Here is a 21,339-nt window from a genome sequence, read left to right as displayed (position 1 = left end):
CAATTACGAATTTCGCATGTAGATGTCGCGTAAGATCGTCGTTGTCGCTCCATCTCGAGTCAATATTCAGAATTTCAGAATAAAAAGCATTACTCTGTATTCTATAGTTTTGCATTGGACGCCGGATATGTTTATGATTGCGTAGAAAATGTGTCATTACGAACGTAAAACTGTCAAACTTAAATCAATTTTTGTGGCTAAAGATTTCCAAGGCCTTGAAGGTAATTAAAGATGATTACTATTTTCTATTACCGTCCGATATATATAAAAATGTACAATCGGTTTGCTTACAATAACCTAGTTTATACCGTCAAAGGTCTCATCTATTCACTAAATCTGTATTATATTCGTACTGTATCGTATATCGTTTTTACAACGCGTTAATATTGTATATTTCTACAATCTACGGATGACAACTACTAAATTACAATTTTACAAAATTATTATTGCATTTTACAAAAATATAATAAAAACATTTCAACAATTGCAATAAAATAACAAATCTAAAAAGAATTAATTTAAAAATTATTACTTTACTAATTTCAAATTTAATTATAGGTATTAAAAATTTATAGGTATTAAAAATTGGAAAGAAAATTGGAGATCAAGTATATAATAGTTTCCCAGGTAGCACATGCTCGTTTTGTATTCCTGTATGTATCTAATATTTTTTAACCATCAAGCATCAAGAAACATTTTTTGAAACATTTTGTTTTTTATAACATTGCATTGTTTTTAAGATATTACGTTGTCTAAGTTAAAATGGAACATCCTGTATGTGTGTGTGTATATATATACACACAATAATACATTCATGTACAGGGTGATTCAAAATAACCTGATGTCCTTGCAATGCCATATTCTTGAGCGAATTCTGAGACGATTTTTCCTTTTACAAAATTTTGTCCGAAGCTTAGTTTTCGAGTTATAATTGAAAATAGATAGCAACTTACGAGTTCGGTACAACGGGCAGGCAGGGACGCGCAACGTATAATGAGACTGTCAAGTGTTTACTATCGTCTCATGACACATTCTCGTCCCTGTCTGTTCGTTGTATCGGACTCGTAAGTAACAAACTATTTTCAATTATAACTCGAAAACTAAGCTTCGGACAAAATTTTGTAAAAGGAAAAATCATCTCAGAATTCGCTCAAGAATATGGCATTGCAAAGACATCAGGTCATTTTGAATCCTGTATTTATGAATGTATTATTTTATTAATTCCGTGAGAAAAAAGATGTATTTTTTCTCTTAATCGTTTCTTAAACGTTTTTTGTCGAAAAAATACCGTATTTCTTACCGTTTTTCGGATTGATATTTTAACCAACGAGAAACGTTTTTAAGAACCGTTATAAAACGTTTCTGAAACGAACATGTGCTACTTGGGTTTTGTTTTTATATGAAAACCAGTTTTCGTTTTTATATGAAAATTACTTTTTGTTTCTATATAAGTATCTTTCTTTTCTATATTCTTTGATATCTGAAACTAAACTTTTAACATATTACGGATTGGTTATTTTATCGCTAGTCATTACTCACAATCAATGGTCAGGTATTTTTATTCACATCCTATACGTAAATCCTGTATGTAAATTTTCCAGAAATTCGTCCAAAACTTGTTATTCGAAAGGTCGCTATTGTCACACGAAAGATTTACTTATTCATATAGAATTTACTGACATTAAAAATGGTTATGCTCACATGCGCCAGGCACAGCTATTAATTATATCAGTCGTTTAGTTGCCACCATATCTCGTTAACCATTTGATATATTTCAAATTGTAATTACACAATAAAAAAATTGTCAAGCAAAAAAACGTGTCAAGTGTCAGAAAAATACTTTTATGTATCGATACGAAAAAGTATATAGATTGCTACGTATGTGATGGATTTTTTATTTAGGATAGTTTCTTTGAATACCCAAGTGAGAACTTTTGCATTACAGATTAAGGCCTGATCTACAATATGCTTCTTGTGTATCGTTTCTTGCTCTTTACTTTTCGTATTTTTGCTTTTTTTGTGTTTATTGCATGGAGTCGAGAAACACCGTGATTTACAATTTTTCCTTTCTGAATTTCCGAAGAAACATGCCTTTACATAAAAGACAAAAAACAAAAATCAAAAAGCATATTGTAGATACGACTTTATTATATTATACAAGCAATTTTTTACTTTAAGAGATAGCACTTTCTCGATAATAAATCACGCGATATGAAATGATGAATTGTTATGCAAATTTTAATCATATGCAACATTTGATTTTATTTCCGTATAAATTATGTCGAATTTTTATGCACAATTATTAATACTAAATGATATTTTTTAAGGTTTCTTTATAAATGTATTAGTAAAATATATTACATATTAATAATAATTATTCATACACATGCAGATCAAATATTTACATACATGAATATATTAAAATTTCAAATATTCCATTTTTATATATATATATATATATATCTGAATAAGAAAAAGTTTTATCTTTTAAGGAATAATCATGAATATTTGTGTGCTCTTAGGTCATAGTTATAAATAAAGTCATGATTTTTGCGTTGATTACATTTTTTGTCAAGTTGCATACGTATATTTTGTTTTGTTGAATGCATTTTTATTTGAATAATCAAAAATATAATTTACTGTGATTTATTTGATGATAAATGTGTGTGATATGTAATATAATGAATTGTTTATAGATAAAGACATTTTTTGAATCTCCGTTTTTTTACATTTTTCAAATTTTTCGACGATAAAATATATATATAAAAACATATATATAAAAACATTTTAACACATTTAAAATCTTATGATTTTAAATATATAAAAACAGATAAAATATATATATAAAAACATTTTAACACATTTAAAATCTTATGATTTTAACTTATCTTTTATGTGCCTTAAAGTAAAAATATAATTGAATATTTTGAATATTTTTACATAAAATATAATTCAATATTTTTCCTTTAATTGTGTGAAAATAATTAGTCAGGAAACTTTAAAATAAATTTATATACGTAAATGAATTGACGAATGGCGTTTTTTATACTTCTTTATTAATATTTATTTTCTCAGAGTATTTTTCATCTTTATTTTCAGGATCCTATATCATATTACATTTGGCACCAAAGAGATGTGATTAAATGTAGAAAAAAAATTAAAATAAATATCTCTTACTTTACAGATGCATTTTTTTATATACTCACTTAAATTTTCAAGGATTCTGATACGCAATCGACGACTCCCCACCTGAAGAATACGACGAGTAGAAGGGAAATCGAGTACGTTCTGTCCTTATTGAAAAACATCTTTCTCCACATACATATAGCTTATACCCGAGCAACTTCGTGTATAACGGTTGATGCCGTTGGAAAGTACGTATGTAGAATAAGTGTACCTGACTGAAGAAGAGGATCAATTGGCTTTGCAACGACAAAACGCACGGATCTTACAACAGATATCTTGGATTACAATCAAACGAGATACTATATTATAACGTTACTATACAATTTATTAACATTTAACTTCGTCATAGAAAATGTTACTTGAAATGGCCGCGGTTTGTATTCCTTTCATGCTCGGCAGCATTGCGTATTTTTTTCCTTTCAATACCTGCTATGCATACGGCACCATTATATTGCAACAAATAAAACTTAATTACTTCGGAGTGAGATTTTGGTTTCACGATGTGGTCAACGCCAGATATAATAAGTTGGGTAAGTAAAACAGAGTAACATACATTTATCTTTCAAATTTTGACGTGCATCATTAAAAAAACAATTATAAACGTATCGAAATAAAACAGTGACAGTGCAATTGTAAGTTTTCAAAATTATTATGTTCGTCATTCTAAGAAAAATTTTTCGTCAATTACAATAGCAAAACAATATTATTCTCGAAAGATGTAAGACTTTAACTATTGTTTGACAACTGTTGATAAGATTATTCGATATATGATTCTGTGATTGTTGCAATTGATGAAAACTGAATTAAATCTCACACGTATGTGTGAGAGGTCATAAGGAAAGGTCAAAAAGTAAAAACTTTTTAAAAGATTTGATCCCTTACAATATACATTTCTCTTTACTTTATGACTTAAGATAAGGCCGGAGCACAGACTTTTGCATAAAGCATAACGCATAAGCATAAGGAAATTGATTGGTCCATTTCCTTATGCATTTGCTTATGCTTATATATAGACCAATCAATTTCCTTATGCTTATGCGTTATGCTTTATGTAAAAGCTTGTGCTCTCGGCTATACTCCGGGAGTGATATTTAAATTGTAGAGATAAAAATATCTAAAAATCATAAAAAATCGTATTATAATTATATGAGTTATTGTAGAATATAAAAATATTTTTTTTTTACAATTTGTACACAGCAATATTTCGTTTGTATTGACAAAATTCTGCCATCCTTTTTCAGATTTACCTTTGATGCCAGAAAAAACCGCGATTATAACCGGTGGTTCTAGAGGCATAGGAGCGCGAATAGTCAAGAAACTACTACAGTGCGATATGAACGTTATACTCGGTGAATTGTTTATTTGATTATTATCGAGTTGTGGTATTACCACATTTTTATATGCTAATATTTGGAAATGTGATTAGCTTGTAGGACAGTTAGCGCGGGTGAACAACTTATCCTTCAAATTAGAAAGTCCGGTGTAATTAGCGGACGGCCAAAGGTCTACAAGCTCGATAATTCTTCTCTTGGCTCAGTAAGAGAATTCGCGGAGCAGATAAAAAAAGATTATAGCAAAATTCATATATTAATCAACAATGGTATGTTAAATCGCCCAATACATGGATGCATGCACGACTGAAAAAAAAAAAACGTAATTTCTTTACACAAATGTAGAAGAGAAATTTGTTAAATATCACTACTTTTAGCTGGTGTTATGCTTGTTCCTACGTATAAAGAAACAGAAGATGGTTTTGAAGAGCAATGGGCAGTAAATTATTTGTCACATTTTTTACTGACGTCTCTTCTTCTGCCATTATTAAAGGCTGGCGGGCGATCTGGCGAGTCCAGTAGGATTATTAATGTCACTTCATGCGTTCAATATATGGGAGTCATAAACTTTGATGATATCAATAGTTGTTACAAGTAATCATACGTAAAAAACATATCTAGTCCCAAATATTGATTTATTCATTATTTGCTGCGGGTGTGATCTTTTTTCGGATATAAATATTTTATATGTTTCACTAGGGGAACATATTTTACTATTACGGCATACACACAAAGTAAATTAGCACAGGTGATATTTACGGTAGCGTTACAACAATTTTTGAAGGACAGAGCATTGAATGTGGAAACATTTTCCGTACATCCTGGTGTGGTAAACACAGAACTATTCAACCATACTTACTTAAGAGGCTCGTGGGTTATGTCGTTGGCGAAGGTAAAAATGCATTATATTAAAATTTCTTTTCATTATTATCAATGATTATTATCGATTAATTTGCATACAACTGTATGTTTTACAGACACCTGACGAAGGAGCTATTCCGATACTATATGCCGCACTGAACAAAGACATTGAAAATAAAGGTGGCATTTATATTAGCAATTGTAAGGAATATCCCAACGCTGCATGGGCACTGCAGAAAAATATACAAAAACAATTGTTTGAATTATCTTTGAAACAAGTAAAGTTACATGATTTTTTCCAATATTTATAATTGTCAAATGAATTATTTACGATTGTTAAATATATCAAATTTATATTTTATTAAATTTATGTACTAAAAAAACTAACTTTTTTTTTTATGTCTAGAAATTATATATCCACTCTATGTATATATCCACTCATCTCATCATGTATCATCTCATGTATATATTCACTCTAATTTAAAATGTTTATTTTACATGATAAAGCGAACATTTGCATTGTATCAAATACAGATATACACAAAACATGCAAATATTTTCGATAATCTGCTATCATATGAGGTAAAAAATAGCATTCAGAATATCGCTGCTATTGTTATTTAAAGAAATGCATTTCGCATGAGATAACTTACATTGAATTTATACAGTTTTTTTCATTGTGTCAAGTTTAACATAATATTGTTTCGTATTTCAATTACAAAGAAAATTGATATGTTTCCATCAATATAAATTTTATTATAAGCTACGATTTATATTATGCACTGTTAGTAACTTATTGCAACAATACATTATGTAATTATAATAAAATGTCATTACATAAAATCTTTGGATTAATTACAAACACAACAGTTTGTGTAGTTTCAACTAAAAATTTAAAAAAATTGTAAACGTTAATAGAAGTAAAATCTATTTAATTTTATGTAAATTGGCATACATATATCTTTATATATTTTTTTTAAATTGCAGAACCCAATAGAAGACAAATTTGAATAAATATTAATAAAATAATAAAAATTAGGAATGTATTGCAATTTTACATTCCTTAATTTAACCTTTGCTGTAAAAAAGATGAAGATTTGTTACTAAAATTGCACAAATTGGTAGTAAAGAAAAAATTTACACAATAATCGAAACTAATAAGCTGCAGAACATTGTAAAAGTTAGGTAAAAAGTTTCTGTGCTACAATTTATAACAATATACATATTGTTTAACAGTTATGTATATTGCTGTATATAAAATATAAAAGTGTGAAGACTAGAGCAATGTGCCAAAATACTAGTACAGTACTAGCAGTACAATAGAAATCTTAATCTATGGAAACGTAAATAAGAAACAATTTTCGCGTTTTAACATATTACACAAGATATAAATATGTAATAATTAATGATCAACCACTGTTTATAATATTATACTTAATATAAAGTAACAAAAATCATATAAATGCTAGTGAATATTGTACAATAATATCATCTATAATTCTGCACTATACTTTTTCTAAATTATTATTGTAACAAATAATCTATTAAAATAAAAAATGCTTCTCGTTGATTATTGTACTTTATAGAGTTACGATGTCATCTATGCTTTAATTTTAACATGCTGTTATGAGCATATAGTGAGCTGCTTTCTTCAAAATAGCATGATAAACACATAAATATTGCACATTAGAAATAACTTTATACATTGTAGGCTTGTAACGTGTTGTAAAAATCTTATTATCAATAAGATTTAGACAAGTTAGCAAATCTATTGTAATAATAACTATTTGTACTTTTAAAGTAACCAAAAAAATACTAGTTATATCAAATGCTGTTGTATGTAGAATTAAGCAATTTAACATTAAGCAGTATTGCTTCAATTAAATAAGATTTGAAAATAATAGGGCACAAAAATTGCGCGCTATAATATTGTATATCTATAAAAAATTTTGTCCTATAAGCTAGTGCTTAATAATATATTTAAATTCTTGTCCCCCTGTGTTTTAAATATTAACTATATCTTACAACATAGCATAAAGCAACGTAGCATATAATATCATAACACTAAACAATAACACTGTATCAAAGATGTACACTGTATTAGATATTTTCCTGAATTATCAAATATTGATACGCTTGATATTCAATCACCATGTTTATAAAAAAAAGGTATAATTTTCGTTTCATATATATATATATATGTGTATATATAAAACTAAAAATACCTTACTAAAATGCTTAATGTTACATGAAAAAATTTCTTAAGAAAGTCTGCTACAACCGCAATTACTACTATCACCGATTGATGTCGTTTTACCATTTATTGAAGTTGTATTCGTTTCATATCGAGGTAATTCCTTACTACGTGCTTGCTAAAATAATATGGAATTACTGAAAAGTCTTCTAAACGATGTAATCTCAAATGAAACATGCTTACTTACCTCCATAAGTTCAGCTGCTATCTCCATAAATAATCTCTCTACATTCTCAGCCTCTTTGGCAGACGTTTCTAAAAAGTACATTCCGTGTCTTTGTGCAAAATCTTCTCCTACATGTGTTGGTATTTCTCTATCTTCACGATCAATTTTATTTCCTAATATTCAACAATATATAATTAGAAAATAGTGCAATTCTTATATACAAAAAGTTTTCTTCTTATCATTTTATGTCTTGTCACTCACCTACTAATATCCTAAGAACTTTATTACTCGCATACTCCTCAATTTCTCTTAACCAATCTGGCAAACAGTCAAATGTTGGTTGACAAGAAATATCATAAACTAATATCAATGCGTGCGCTGATCTATAATAACTCTGAGTAATGGAACGAAATCTTTCCTGACCCGCAGTGTCCCAAATTTGCAACTAGAAAAGAGAACACAACAAATTAGATATAGGTACGTTTATTATAATATGTTGCATAAAATATCACACTTAAACTATATACCTTGACTTTTTCATTTTCTACTTCAACAGTCTTAATCATAAAATCAACTCCAATTGTCGCACCTTGTCCAGGTGGAAATAAACCCTGTAAATTCCAAGAAATTCAATAAAATAAATATATAATTCTGATTATCTCTGTCAAGTATTGTTTTTAATTGTAGTTTGTAAAAATACACGTGTGTAATTTGTAAGCTATTATTGTTTCACATTTTGGTATATAAAAATATCATTCTTTTAGAAAACGCTTTTTATTATAAGAAATGACTCACAGTTAATTATACAAGTTAATTTGAAAAAGTTTTCAAAGAAAAAGAATAATATTAATTATTACTTTAACATGTAAATTTGAAGTAAGTTAAAAAGTCAAAAACTGCAGTATGAGAAGAGCAAATAGAAAGAATACTTCAAAGTGTTATTTGCTTAGCGTATATATGTAGATGACATCATCCTCACAATGCATAAATAATGAACTTTCCGGGAAATGCAGCCGTGCGTGAGCTCGGCGTGCAGGAGCTCGCGAAAGCATCTCGCTCGTCACGATCGAAGAGATAGACGAACGAGCTGTTTTCTTTTTTTCCCCCCTGAATCCTCTTTTAACAACTATAATTGAAGTGTCACCTGAGAGGGAGATATGTCATTTGACGCACCTGAGTGAATCGTCGCACTAGACAGGTCTTGCCCACGCCGGCGTTCCCCACGAGCACGACCTTGAAGAGAAACTTGTAGTCCTCCATCTTCACGGCCCTGTATCCAGCACCAGGAAGCAAGGTCCGCGACAAACGCGCTCGCGTGCCTTCACCTCAACGAGGACGACACATCGGGTGAAAGAAGGAGGCCTCGCCGCGGCACCGCGGACGTTCCGCAGGCGTTCACCTTGACGGCGGGTGACAGACCGCGCGAATATCGAACGCACGCGACGCGTATTGTCGCAACGTGTTCTCCTTTACGGTTTCGCGGCCAAAGGAAGAGGGGAGCCGAGAGAAAACGGCGACGATCAACGGGACTACCTCGGCATCGTCACCGTGTACGATTCTCACTGACACACGATTCTCACTGAGGCTTCCTCGTTTCCCTTGGACGCGACGAGAATACGCGCGCGCGCGCGCGCACGGCGCGAAAGTCCATCTAGTTTCATCATTGTCTGCTTGTTTCATTTCGCTGCCCTTACATTTCTCACATACGAAGCTTGATATTTTTTAAAGTGTTATAGTTTGTAAAAATGTCCAATGTGTGATGTTTTCCGTCATAAAAGATAATAGATTTTTAGAAAAAAAAGATTTAGAAGTGTTTCAAGAGAAATTGTCAAATCAACATATTTCTGATCAACTTTTCGAAATTTATTTTAATCGTTGTACATAATTATTATTGAATTTTCTGCAATTGTCCGTTCAGGACAATTAAATATTTCTGTTAAATATTCTACACACAGTCTACGGTTTAGCAAACTAGAAAAAACTTTTTCTTATCTAAAATCATGTAATGTTTTTGTCGCAACTAGCATATGAAAGAGTCGCCATCTGACCTCGTCTATGCGATTCTCGTGTCAAGTCTGTAATTTTTGTTACTATTGGTAAAACTTTCAATATAATCTGTTCTAAACAGACGTCTGCTCCTCGACACAAGTTATTTTATAACAAGTATCTATTTTTTTCAAATATTTTGTAAGCCAGAACTTTTCTACGGAACTTTGAATTCTTAACATAATCTTGGAGTAACTTTGATATAAGTTTGACATATGTCAGGAGCGCATTTTTAACTGTCAAGCACTGTCAAGGTTAACTGAGCTGTCAAAACTCGAAGAATAACAAAGCTGGTTTGTGCGTCGGAATTGAATTAATGTTGACAGAATCGCGAGAAATTTAATTTAAACTGAACAATCAGCGAACGTTTGAGAAAAATGCGACGAAAGGCCGGAGTGGGTGCAATACACAAGCAGAAATTGGAGCAGGAGAAGTACCGGGACAAGGGCACAGAGATCCAGGAGAACCAATTTGAGCAGATGACGAAACACATGGAGACGTTTCGCGTAAATTTGGAGGAATTCGCATCCAAGCACAAGAACGAAATTAAGAAGAACGCGCGTTTCCGTCGTCAGTTTACAGAGATGTGCGCCTCAATAGGCGTGGATCCACTGGCGTCTGGCAAAGGATTCTGGTCGGTACTGGGTATCGGTGACTTTTATTACGAGCTCGCCGTTCAGATCGTGGAGGTCTGTATGGCAACCAATTACAAGAATGGTGGCCTGATATCGCTGGACGAACTGAGAACACGCTTGATCCAAGCCAGAGGACGCAGAAAGGAGCATCAAGAGATCACCAACGAAGATCTATTAGCTGCTGCGAAGAAGCTGAAAATATTTGGAAATGGCTTCTCTGTGGTTCCCATCGGCAGAGGAAGACACTTGGTGCAGTCGATACCTGGTGAACTCAGCATGGATCATACCGCTGTACTACGTCAGGCTAGTTTGTCCGCAAATGCTTACGTCTCCAAATCCATTTTGTGCAAAGAATTAAGATGGGAGGAGGATAGAGCGCAGAAGGCTCTGGATCACATGATGAAGGAAGGTCTGGCTTGGTTGGACGGGCAGGGAGAAGACGAGACGTTATATTGGTTTCCCAGTTTATTCACAGCTTGCATCGTTTCCAAAGAATAAGCTCTGTATCGATATTGTTGTCACATATGTAGAAAATATTTTAAACAAAGAATCGTTGCTTCTTAAGATTTGTATCTCTTTGGTAAATAAAATCAAATATTCTGTAATATTTACAGCATCTGAGTTGCGAATGTTTCATGGCTAATATAAGACGTTGTCACCTGGTCTCAGATCCTTGTACATAACTAAAATGACAAAGAAGAGCTATAAGTATGCCGTCTTTATAACTCAATTTTTAAGATTTTATAGTACAAACCTATGAATAGCATCTGTTTTACACTGAGTAAATGGCTGCCTATAAATTAGAAGTGTTTTGTGCAATTCAGCATTTTCCTTTTGTAGTAAAGTTATTTTTCCACGTAATTCTTTAGATTTGATTTGGAATCGTGCTGTTAAAGATTTTGCTTCGTCTCTCCATCTGAAAACAGAATTAATCAAAATCAGCCAAATTTTAATATTAGCAAAATTATAGAGAACATAAAATTTAATTACTTTCTACTTAATTTTTGATGAACTGTTACATGTTGTGTCATTTCTTTCAATTTCTTGTCAAAATGTTCTTGCTGCTTATTCAATTGTTCGGCTAACAAAGACTGCCAATTGTGGTCCATATTTTCAATCCTAAAAAATATATTTTTAAGCACATCCAAAGCGAGTTATTTATTTTATGTATAGATATAAACGCTATATACATTAAAATGTTGAATAATAAATTATTTACCGTATATCCAAAGTATGTTTGTTTATTTTGTCCAAGTAATGTTGAGAAGAAGCATGTACTGGCGATACATTAATTCCTGAAATATTCTCCGTTTCATAAGTAGTCTTTTGATGACTTGCTTCTAATTTGTGGATCTTGTTTTCCAATGAGTGCCGTTCGTAATCTCTCTTATTTATCTGACGATCGAAAGCCAACTGCAATGACTTTAATTCTGTCACCAAAGTTTCCTTATCATTTGTAGCTTTGATCAATTGACTCTCTAAATTAACGTAGCGCTCAATCGCATCCTTCGTCCTTTCGTCGGCTAATTTTATGCGATCTCGTATATCCGTGGAATTTTGCTGTTGAATTTGTTTCATCCTTTCATTCGAAACTGCTAATTTTTCTTCAAGATTATTAATTTTTTCTTGCAATTGTTGCATCTCCAAATTATATTGCTTCTTGTACATTTCGTCAGAAATTTCAGATTTAGAATCCGCTTGTTTTAACGTTTGTTCGAAGTTTAGCATTTTGACAGCTGATTTTTCCAATAAATCTTCAGAATCTCGACGTAATTTCTCCAGTTCTACCTCGGCTAATCTGTTCTCTCTTTGTGATTGATCCAATTGGACAATCTTCTCTCGCAATTCTGACTTTAACTCTTTGATCTCGGATAAATATTTCCTTACATTGTGCTCGTGAGCGTCTTTTAATTTTACAATCTCCTCTTGCTTTTTAACAACATGTTCTTCAGCAATGAAAGCTAATCGAGTTTCTAGTCTAGCATTTTGTTCCGCAACGTGTGCTTCTCTCTGAAGCACGAAATCTTTCTCCTTCACTGCAGTTTCTACTAGATCAAGAGCTTCGGTCATCTTACATTTCATTTCTCCGTTCTTCGCCATAAGATTGTTGACAATTCTTCTGTTCTCATTCAGTCTCTTTTCCAAGTCTGACTTTAAGTAATTTATCCGCTGTATCTCTGCCTTTGCAGTAGATAACTCCTCCGTCAAGGATTGTATCATCTGCTGACTATTCCTGTCTTTTAAATAAAATTACTGTCACATTACTCTTCACATTTTAAATTAAATATTAAATAAATAACTGACCTTTTTGTTGAATATTTTCTTGAAATTCCTGAAGTCTTTTCATCATTTCTTGTTTCTCTCGTCTTAAAGATTCTATTGTCTCCTTACTTGTCATCCATAAAGATTGTTGTTTTGTAAAATTTTCTTTAGTCTGAAGTAACTTGTCCTCTAAGGCCCTTATAGCTTCTGAATATGATTGTCTAACATCTTTCAATTGCTCTTCGTAAAATTTTACATCTCTATTATCTGTCGGACGAGTTCTTAATTCCTGTTCCAAGGCATCTACAGCTTTCATTGACACCTGCCACAGTTGAACTGCTGAATCCTTTTCTATTTGCAAAACTGCAATTTGCTCTTTCAAATTTGTAACTATTTTATCGTGCACATCTTCATTGCCACATTCTTCCAAGTGGATGCGTGAGATGTAATCACGCACGGCATCACCGCTGTTTTTATTTTCAATATGCAGAGCTTGGAGTTCTGAACGAATGCCACTTTGTTCCGTCTGTAAAAAGTATTCATGCTACTATAATGATTTATTACATAAAAGTATTTCAAAACAACATACAATTAAAAAAAGAAAATATTACATTAATATTAAATAAAGTGTCATAAAAAAGAAACTTACTTTGCAAATTTCCAACTCTCGTTTAAGTTCTTCGACAGTATCATTATATTCTTGAAGAATAGTATAATGGTCTCTGATAAAAGGAAGAGGTAATTATTTTTTATCTAATAATAACAATATAATACATGTACCTAAGACTTTCTAACCTTTACTTACCCGTGTTTTAATGCGTCGTATTCTGAATCAAACATTTTATTACACACGATAATTTCTAAAAGACAATTAAATTATATTTTAATATAAATTATTTTCAGTCAATTTGTTCAATATTAGACAGACACGACGCTATTCGCATTAGCGTCGTTTCTATTGATCCATAACCTCCATAACATAAACACACAATTGACATAACAGTTTATCATTATGCCAGTTTTTCATAATGTGTTGTAAATATTTAGACATTTAACTATATTGTAGCATTAATTTTATATTTTATTGTTATTCTGATGTCTCATAGGAATAAATATGCATGTACAATATATAATATTTATAAACAATTTGAGATTCTTTGACAGAAAGCAAACAAATTCTGTTCAGTACTGCTATCTGTGTTCCATAGCTAAAATTACATAGTCATATTCGTTTCTCTACATTGCCGGTAAACAGATGGCGCGCGTAGTGTAGAAGATATCGATATATCGAAATCAAGTCGAAGTAACAACTATACGCGCCGTATTCCGACCGCTCTTTCTTCACGCCATGACGGTTCGCGCGAAAAGTAAGGTAAAAATGTTTTGTGAAAATTATTCGTGTATTTCGCTGGTATTGAAATGCTTAAAAAGTATACATTTTTGTCAGGAGTGCCGATTAAAATCACAAGCGATTACAGGAATGTATTATTTAACGCGAGTATATGCGATTAATAATGTCTTGTCGATTGCTACATTTCACGAATAAAAATAGGTTACAATTCCAGTGAGTACAGATTTTAATATCATAAATATGCAAAAATAATGCTTACGTTTGCGTAAAAAAATTAATGCGCAATGTATTTTCTATTAAATATAGCATGCTGAAAATTTAATTCGTTGAAATCAAATGGGGTAAAATATAATTGTCGTTTCATGCGTACTTAACCCGAGTCCACTCGGTCGTTCAAACAATCGACAAGATGTCGTTTCGTATATCATGACATGACAAGTGCGCGATTGTGATTTTCATAAAAGTAAAACATGCGAATTGATTTTTGTTTGGTGGTGCGCGTAATCAAGTGAGTGTTTCCGGTATTTATTAGTTCTATAATAAAGCAATCAAAAGCGCAATCTGGAACGGATGGAGTAAAATCCAACACTCTAATTAGTGAGTGCAATTATTTATTTATTTTTTAAACACGTATATCGATCTGTAACGTATATATATATAATTCCAATTTATACTTATAAAATATATGATACTTACACGGAGAAAATTTTATATCAAAAATTACTATATACGGCAGTAGCTGCGGACCGAAAATTTTTACTATGTTTTATATGTGAAAAATATAATAAAAATTTTTACAATTCCTTCATGATCTGCAGTTACTGCGGATTACTTTAGTAATTTTTGATATAAATTTTTCTCCGTGGATTATTAAGATTTTTAAAGATATTTATTAAAATAATGATTGAAATGTTTAAATATTCAGTAATATTTGGAGATAATTATTTATGCAATTTATTGAATATTTTTAAATTTAAAGTAAATTAATACGTAATAATTAATTTAAGTAAAAAAATATATTTATATTAACTAAAATATGTATTTTTTTTTAGGTATAGTTGAAGACGTATTTATATAAAGGACACAACAATCGGTGAGTGAATTCATTTATTATACTTACAAAACACTAATGTCATCAGTTGTCTTTTGATTCTTCAATATTCCATTGTTTAATTATTTATCTACAATTAACGAGAATTAAATATGATTGGCAGGGTGTAAAATATATATATATTTACATACAAATATATATACATTTACATACAAATTACAAATACATATTACATAAAAATATATATTTACATACATTTTACAAGCTGATTCTTGTAATTTAAATAATTTTTCGTTAAAAAAATACTTCAAAAAACATACGATGTGTTTAGAAAGAATGTTATGTTAGAAATGTTGAAAACGTTAGAAAATATTAAATATAACAAAATTTTGCCGGAATTGATAAATTGCAATGCAATTTAACTCCGCGTTATCCGCATTATCTCTCACGTGAGAAAAATTCGAAAGATTTATATTAGTTTTTTTAGCTTAGCCATCTATATTTATTAGTGATTTAATTTAAAATTAAAAAAATTTCATTTTTTTACTTTGGTACTACATTATGTTCTTTTCTATATTTAATTAAATTTGCATATGTATCACATATGTATCACGGTTATACACTAAACCACAGCGTTGTTTGCCGTTTGTAGAGAATTAGATGTGGCTGTGTAGTTTTAACTATAAAATAGATGTAGGTAGCAGTACAGAACAGAGATTAATAAGCGTCCCATGTGAAACGCTGGTATATAGCTGCTCTCAAGCTCAGATATAGATGGTCAGCATATGCATAAAAACCAATGGTTTTATTTAATAACTGATCATCTCTTGTCGATATGCAGTTTAGAAATGCAGATAGCAGAAATGCTATCAAATATAAAGGAAAATCAGATACATATACATTATCAGAAAATTTATAGTCAAAGCATAAAACAAATAAGAAAATAGCGTTTTTTTTAATTTAGAAATTTTATTCTGGTTATTTTACTGAGAGCTTAAGCTATCTACTTTCACATAAATGGTTGAAAATCAAATTTATTTTTCAAAAATATTTTATATTGATATTAATGTGATTATCAATAATTAATATTATTATTCAGCAAAAAGCTGGAAATGTGTGTGTGTAAAAAATGTTTGACTATGTTAATGAAAAAAGGTGGCACTCTAGTTACTTTATTGATGATATATTAATGATATAATATAAATTTATATTATGCATAATTATGTGCTTTTATCGATATATGCAAATGTGCGCATCGTGACAGTAAAATGAATAATTTAGTATAAGTTCAATAACAAATTATGTTAATGTTTCTAGTTTATATAATTATTATATTAATTCTTCTGCTGGATTATTATCAATACATATTTATATGATTTTTGATATTACATGGATGTTTATCGAATTAATTTATATATTACTTCGATACTCGCAATTTTGATAATATTAATATTATATCAGGTATATAGTAAAGTTAATAATTAACTTATAATTAATAATTAATTTATATTTTCATCCAGGAAATAACGCTATTTATGCAATTCAATATTAAACATCTTAGTTATATTTAAAAGCATATTTGGAAAAATTTAATTATTAATGCTATGACAAGAAACTTTGAAACGTAGCTCTTTTTTTAAATTCCCAGAATAATTTAATTTGTTAAATATTTATAAAATGTAACTCCACAAGTTATATAAAAAATTATTTTATATTTTTTTTACATTTCTTATATAATTTTTATTACAAGGATTTAAATAAATAATTATTTTATAAATTTATAAAGAGTATATAGGACAAAAACACATTGTATTTTATAGAAAAATATTTTTTTTATGGTTTAGCCGTTGAAACATTTTCTTTTGATGAATTTTCGGAATAAGCCAAGACCGCGAAATTGCCGAAAACCAAAAAGTCCGCACTGTTTTGTTTACGAGTGTGCAAACTTCCGCTGGCATGTGCCGACTTACTTTGGTCCCGTTAGGGCTAAACACTCAAGTTGTGATATCAAACGGCGCAGTACTGGTCCAGTTAAGAGCGGTCTCGGAAGAGAATAGCGAAAGGGAAACTTTCCGATCTCGTCGATCGGAATGTGTCGACCGGCGATGAGGCGCGGGAGGGGGATGAGAGAAATTCTGGAAGGCGTTATCTATCCACTCGTGTGATATCGGGGGGGAAAGCGGGAGGGTGGGAGCGACGCCGAGAGAGCGCCGAGACGCCTCGATCCTCGCGCTCAGTCACCGCCCAAGCCGCGCCACGAGTGATTCGTCGCGTTACGCGAAAAAGCAAGAGTTTATACGCGTGTAAACCCTCGCGTCGCGAATGTACCGCAATCTCTGTCAGTCGCGATCCCCCTCGTGTCCCACCATTATCCGTGATTTCAGTGATCGTTTTCTCTTCTCATGAGATCGCGATCACGCACGTGAACGCGAGTGAAAATCTGATTACTATCCTGTCGGATTTTTGAATCTAACGCGAGCAGGAAGTAGTGGTGGTGCCGCCGTGCTGTGGACGTGCATTCGCCGGCGCGAATTCTAAAGGCAACGCGTTCCTCTGGAGGCGCTCAGGAAACAGTCAAGATCCATCGCCGCCCGGAGATGTCGGAAAGTCAAGGTCAGTGCTGTTATTTTGCGGTCGCGCAACGCGCGCGCTTACTGCGCTCTCACCATCGGCGAGCGCGCGTGCAGAATCGCATAAGGGATGAAGTGTCGATGATAAACTTAGACGAAAAAAAAAAAAACTCCTTGTTTCCATTTAATTAATGATCGCTATCTAAAGTTACGGGGGTTAATAACTACTTTGTGCAATAATTTTATATTCTCGAAGCACGAGAACAAGAAAGCAAGAAATAGACGATAGAATGAAAATTTAAGGCATTTTGTTGTTTTGATGTTTATGGAATGGGGTTGAAAGAGAATGAACAACTTTATAGAGTTTTCTCTCTTTTGTAAAGCTCTTGCTTCTCAGAGAAAATATAGTATGATGTCAGATAAGAGATACTTCTATCTCCGAGAGTTAGTGGAGTAAGTTCAAACGAATGGAAGTGGGTCACTGAAAGAGTTTTTAATTTAATATCTCAGTTTATCCTCCAATTATATTTACTCTCTATTGCAATGTCCATAGTAATAAATGTAGCACACAAACATACGTTTAAAAATACTAATTTTCGAGCTCGTATTTTAATGAATGCACGGCGACTCGTTTGTCAAAAGTAACGATGGATAAACTTTACGACGCTGGGGTTGTCGTTAACAAATGATATTGCGGAAACAGTAATCAATACATTACGCCACGTTTTATTAGCCCCTATGGATTCATCATGTAATCTCCCGGTATTATGTCTCGCGAAATCACGTTAACTCATTTGCATCCATAACTGCAGCAGTCTGTTTGAATCCGAAAGCCGCTAGTTTTCGCGGAATTTGTCCAGTTGGCGTAATATTATTCAGATTAATCCGCTTATCTTCTTACAAATAGATTACATTACAATTTAATTATACAAAATGACAAAATATCATGCAGCCAAATTGCAAGAGTATATTTATACATATTATTCCAAATAAATAAATACATAGAATAAATGATACACTATATGATACATAATAAACTTATATGTCGAACTAAATAATAAGCTGTCAGTGGTGCATTCTGCGGTAATATCAGCCATGTGCGGCCGTGTATCAGTGCGCTTGTATGAATGCAAATGACATAATCTCAATCGCTAATCATTCCGCGTTAGCGGATCGAAATAGCGTTACAGCTTGATTAGCACATAGTTATCCTTAATTTTCCCTGGCGCGGGAACAATTATAACGACTTGAAATCACTCACCGAGTTCGCGAAAGGAGCCGTGCGAGCGCGTAAGAAAACGCGACCGTGTTTTGCTAAGTATTCGCAATTTATGCGAAGCACTTGGAGGAATTCACTCTTGTGAATTTGAAAAACAATACTCCGCGAACTTATATCCTGCCTGAACGTTTTATCACGCGACACGCGGAACGGCGAAAAAAGGGGAAAAAAAAGGTCACCGGTCGGCGACGTTTACGACCTCGTCGGTGCAATTTCTTGATTAACATCGCCTCGCGCGTTTATAACTGCAGTTCTTCCGAGAGTTTCTATCACAGAGGTAATTTTGTGTAGGGCGCAGCTTAGTTAAAGTTCATCTTCGGCCAACTTTTGAAATTGTGCCTTGATATATTCGTAGGAATTTCGTCCCCTTCTTTCACGTGTCCTTTTATCCGCCACGATTTCGCGCCGTTCTCTCGGCATATCGAGGGGAAAAATCTCGCGGCAAATTTCATATGGGATTGATCGAACTACCGTGTAACAGGCGCAATACTACCGCGAAGTGTCGGAGAAAGTTAAATTAACTTTCGACGTTTACTAGTTGAGGGTGCTCCTACTGTCATGAAGATTGTCAGGAGCAGTTCGAGTTTCGAATTCTTGAACTGGATTGCAAACCGATAAAAAGATAGTATTCAATGAACTGTGAAATGGTTTCCAATAAATTAGGGATATATATACTTTATTATGAGAAATGAGAGAAAATGTATCAATTATCCAAATACAAAACAAGTTAAATTAATTAAAGTAAAATTAAGAAGTTATCGAAGAAATTTCCTGCATTTATTATTTTATTTAACTCTTTTTTTATCCTGCGAAAATATATATCTCTCATTCTTTTGCGATATGGAAGTTTTAATCTTTCCGCGTAATTTTATAAAATATGTTTGATATATTTTTAAAAGACAGACTAGTTTTTGGTAAAATTCTTTGGTCCAACAAAATCGTGATAATATATAAATTATTTTTGTGTCAGTAGTTGCTCTATTAATGTTGAGCAATAATGTTATTAATTACGTCACGCAAATTTTGCATTATAATTCTTTTCTACGTATCTAAGCGATTCGTCAGCGCGAGATTATTTCCCACTGGTGAAAACACTGTGTACACGCATGGGGAATCGCGAGTTACAAATTCAAAGCCTCCGTCATCTAATTATCCCGCCTTCCGCTACACACCTATGCATCGTTCTCGGGAGACGACGAATAAAGATCGTGATGCAACAAGGTGTGAAGTATTCGCGAAATTAAAATTATAATGAATTCGTCTAGTAATTTTCCAGAATGGCCATTTCTCTAATTATTTTTCTATATTGCACTTCTCTTCGCACACAGATCTATTAATCATTTTGAGGTGTAAATCTGAAGTGATTGAATATCCGAAGTGATTGAATATCTGAACATCTTCCCGATCTAATTTTAAGTTTTCAAAATGCGACTGGATGAAAAAATTTTGTTCGTTGAATTTCAAAGAAATTTGATTTAAAAAATGTTTGGGCTTTAAAAATATAAGATTGATTGCTACAAAATTTATGAAAGCGGAGTTTAATCAAACTTCGATTAAAGAAAAATCGGCACTGAATCGATCAAAGAATATCCGGTTGAAAGAAAGTGTAAGGTACTTGAGACACTATGTGGAGTGGCCAAGATTTATCGCACCACTTTTCAACTACGAATTCTTTGATGAACTTGGAGTCAATTCTTTTTTAATGTAAAGTGACAGAGGACTATTGTTTCTTGGCTATTGCAACTTTTTACTTCGTAACATTAATTATCTCGGCCATTAAACTTCAAAACTTTAAATTGTTCGAAATTTGTTAAGATAAGATTTAATCGTAATCAAGCAGGAAACAGTACGCTTTTACATATTTATTTTCGCGAAAATTTTGTAACAACTATTAATTTTTGATCTCTTTTAGTTAACATATATTTTTTAATTGATAATTCAATTTTATTGGAAATATTAGTAAAGCTGTGCAACATTTAGCAATTTTCGATCATTTCGATATAACATAGTTTACAAAATTTTTGAAGGATTCTGTATATTCTCGAACGAGGACATGGGTTCTCTTGAAAGATTTAACAACCCTCGATCTGTGAAGTAAGATATATTTTAGATCCATCTCGGGTAGGAAGCACCCATTTACCTTCATCAATATATAAGAGAGACATGTATCTCTCTTTGTGTCGCTCACGTTCCCTCATTTTTGCGTCGAGACACTTCTAGTAGCCTTATATGTGCCTTAAATTTCGCAAGACCTTGCTGCGGAAAATAGGCGAAAATTCCGGTCACGAATCGCGGAAGTAAAATCGAAAGCTACTAAAAATACGAGTAATGGAACGGCGGGTGCCGT

General features: G+C 32.1%; 5 protein-coding genes across 8 annotated transcripts in view; 3 read left to right on the top strand and 2 right to left on the bottom strand.

The window, feature by feature from the left end:
• The first annotated feature begins 83 nt into the window (after positions 1-83).
• LOC105669102 (dehydrogenase/reductase SDR family member on chromosome X-like) lies at positions 84-5,728 on the top strand. Of its 3 annotated transcripts, none has more exons than XM_012361872.2 (7): positions 84-221; positions 3,220-3,716; positions 4,428-4,535; positions 4,613-4,786; positions 4,895-5,111; positions 5,217-5,409; positions 5,495-5,728. In XM_012361872.2, the coding sequence occupies exons 2-7, from the start codon at positions 3,539-3,541 to the stop codon at positions 5,687-5,689; spliced, it is 1,065 nt and encodes a 354-aa protein (XP_012217295.1). In that variant the 5' UTR covers positions 84-221; positions 3,220-3,538; the 3' UTR covers positions 5,690-5,728. The 3 variants fall into 3 exon arrangements, with proteins under 3 accessions (XP_012217295.1, XP_012217294.1, XP_067215090.1); XM_012361871.2 differs by having other exon boundaries at positions 85-221; positions 3,185-3,716; XM_067358989.1 differs by lacking the exon at positions 84-221 and adding an exon at positions 248-1,064.
• A 96-nt stretch (positions 5,729-5,824) lies between these two features.
• Positions 5,825-9,438, bottom strand: LOC105669112 (RAS oncogene family member Rab30). Its single transcript, XM_012361886.2, has 5 exons — positions 8,972-9,438; positions 8,326-8,409; positions 8,060-8,243; positions 7,820-7,971; positions 5,825-7,750 (listed from the first exon to the last, which is right to left on the bottom strand). Exons 1-5 carry the CDS (start codon positions 9,056-9,058, stop codon positions 7,640-7,642), a joined length of 618 nt encoding a protein of 205 aa, XP_012217309.1. The 5' UTR covers positions 9,059-9,438; the 3' UTR covers positions 5,825-7,639.
• A 430-nt stretch (positions 9,439-9,868) lies between these two features.
• lsn (vacuolar-sorting protein SNF8) lies at positions 9,869-11,086 on the top strand. The gene has a single exon (XM_012361885.2). The coding sequence runs from the start codon at positions 10,222-10,224 to the stop codon at positions 10,975-10,977; it is 756 nt and encodes a 251-aa protein (XP_012217308.1). The 5' UTR covers positions 9,869-10,221; the 3' UTR covers positions 10,978-11,086.
• On the bottom strand, positions 10,927-13,942 carry LOC105669110 (sodium channel and clathrin linker 1-like). Its single transcript, XM_012361884.2, has 7 exons — positions 13,547-13,942; positions 13,391-13,463; positions 12,784-13,267; positions 11,699-12,716; positions 11,470-11,598; positions 11,234-11,395; positions 10,927-11,162 (listed from the first exon to the last, which is right to left on the bottom strand). Exons 1-7 carry the CDS (start codon positions 13,579-13,581, stop codon positions 11,135-11,137), a joined length of 1,929 nt encoding a protein of 642 aa, XP_012217307.1. The 5' UTR covers positions 13,582-13,942; the 3' UTR covers positions 10,927-11,134.
• A 3,376-nt stretch (positions 13,943-17,318) lies between these two features.
• The window catches only part of Trpgamma (Transient receptor potential cation channel gamma), a 102,639-nt gene continuing 98,618 nt past the window's right edge, over positions 17,319-21,339 (top strand). For both annotated transcript variants that reach the window (XM_012361854.2, XM_012361852.2), the window contains exon 1: positions 17,319-17,756. The gene's annotated coding sequence lies outside the window, so the exon portion shown is untranslated. The remainder of the gene's footprint in view (positions 17,757-21,339) is intronic.

Source organism: Linepithema humile, chromosome 1, assembly GCF_040581485.1.
Source record: "Linepithema humile isolate Giens D197 chromosome 1, Lhum_UNIL_v1.0, whole genome shotgun sequence".
NCBI classification, from domain to species: Eukaryota; Metazoa; Arthropoda; class Insecta; order Hymenoptera; family Formicidae; genus Linepithema; species Linepithema humile.
Note: the sequence above shows the minus strand (reverse complement) of the source record. Positions and strands in the feature narration are given on the sequence as shown.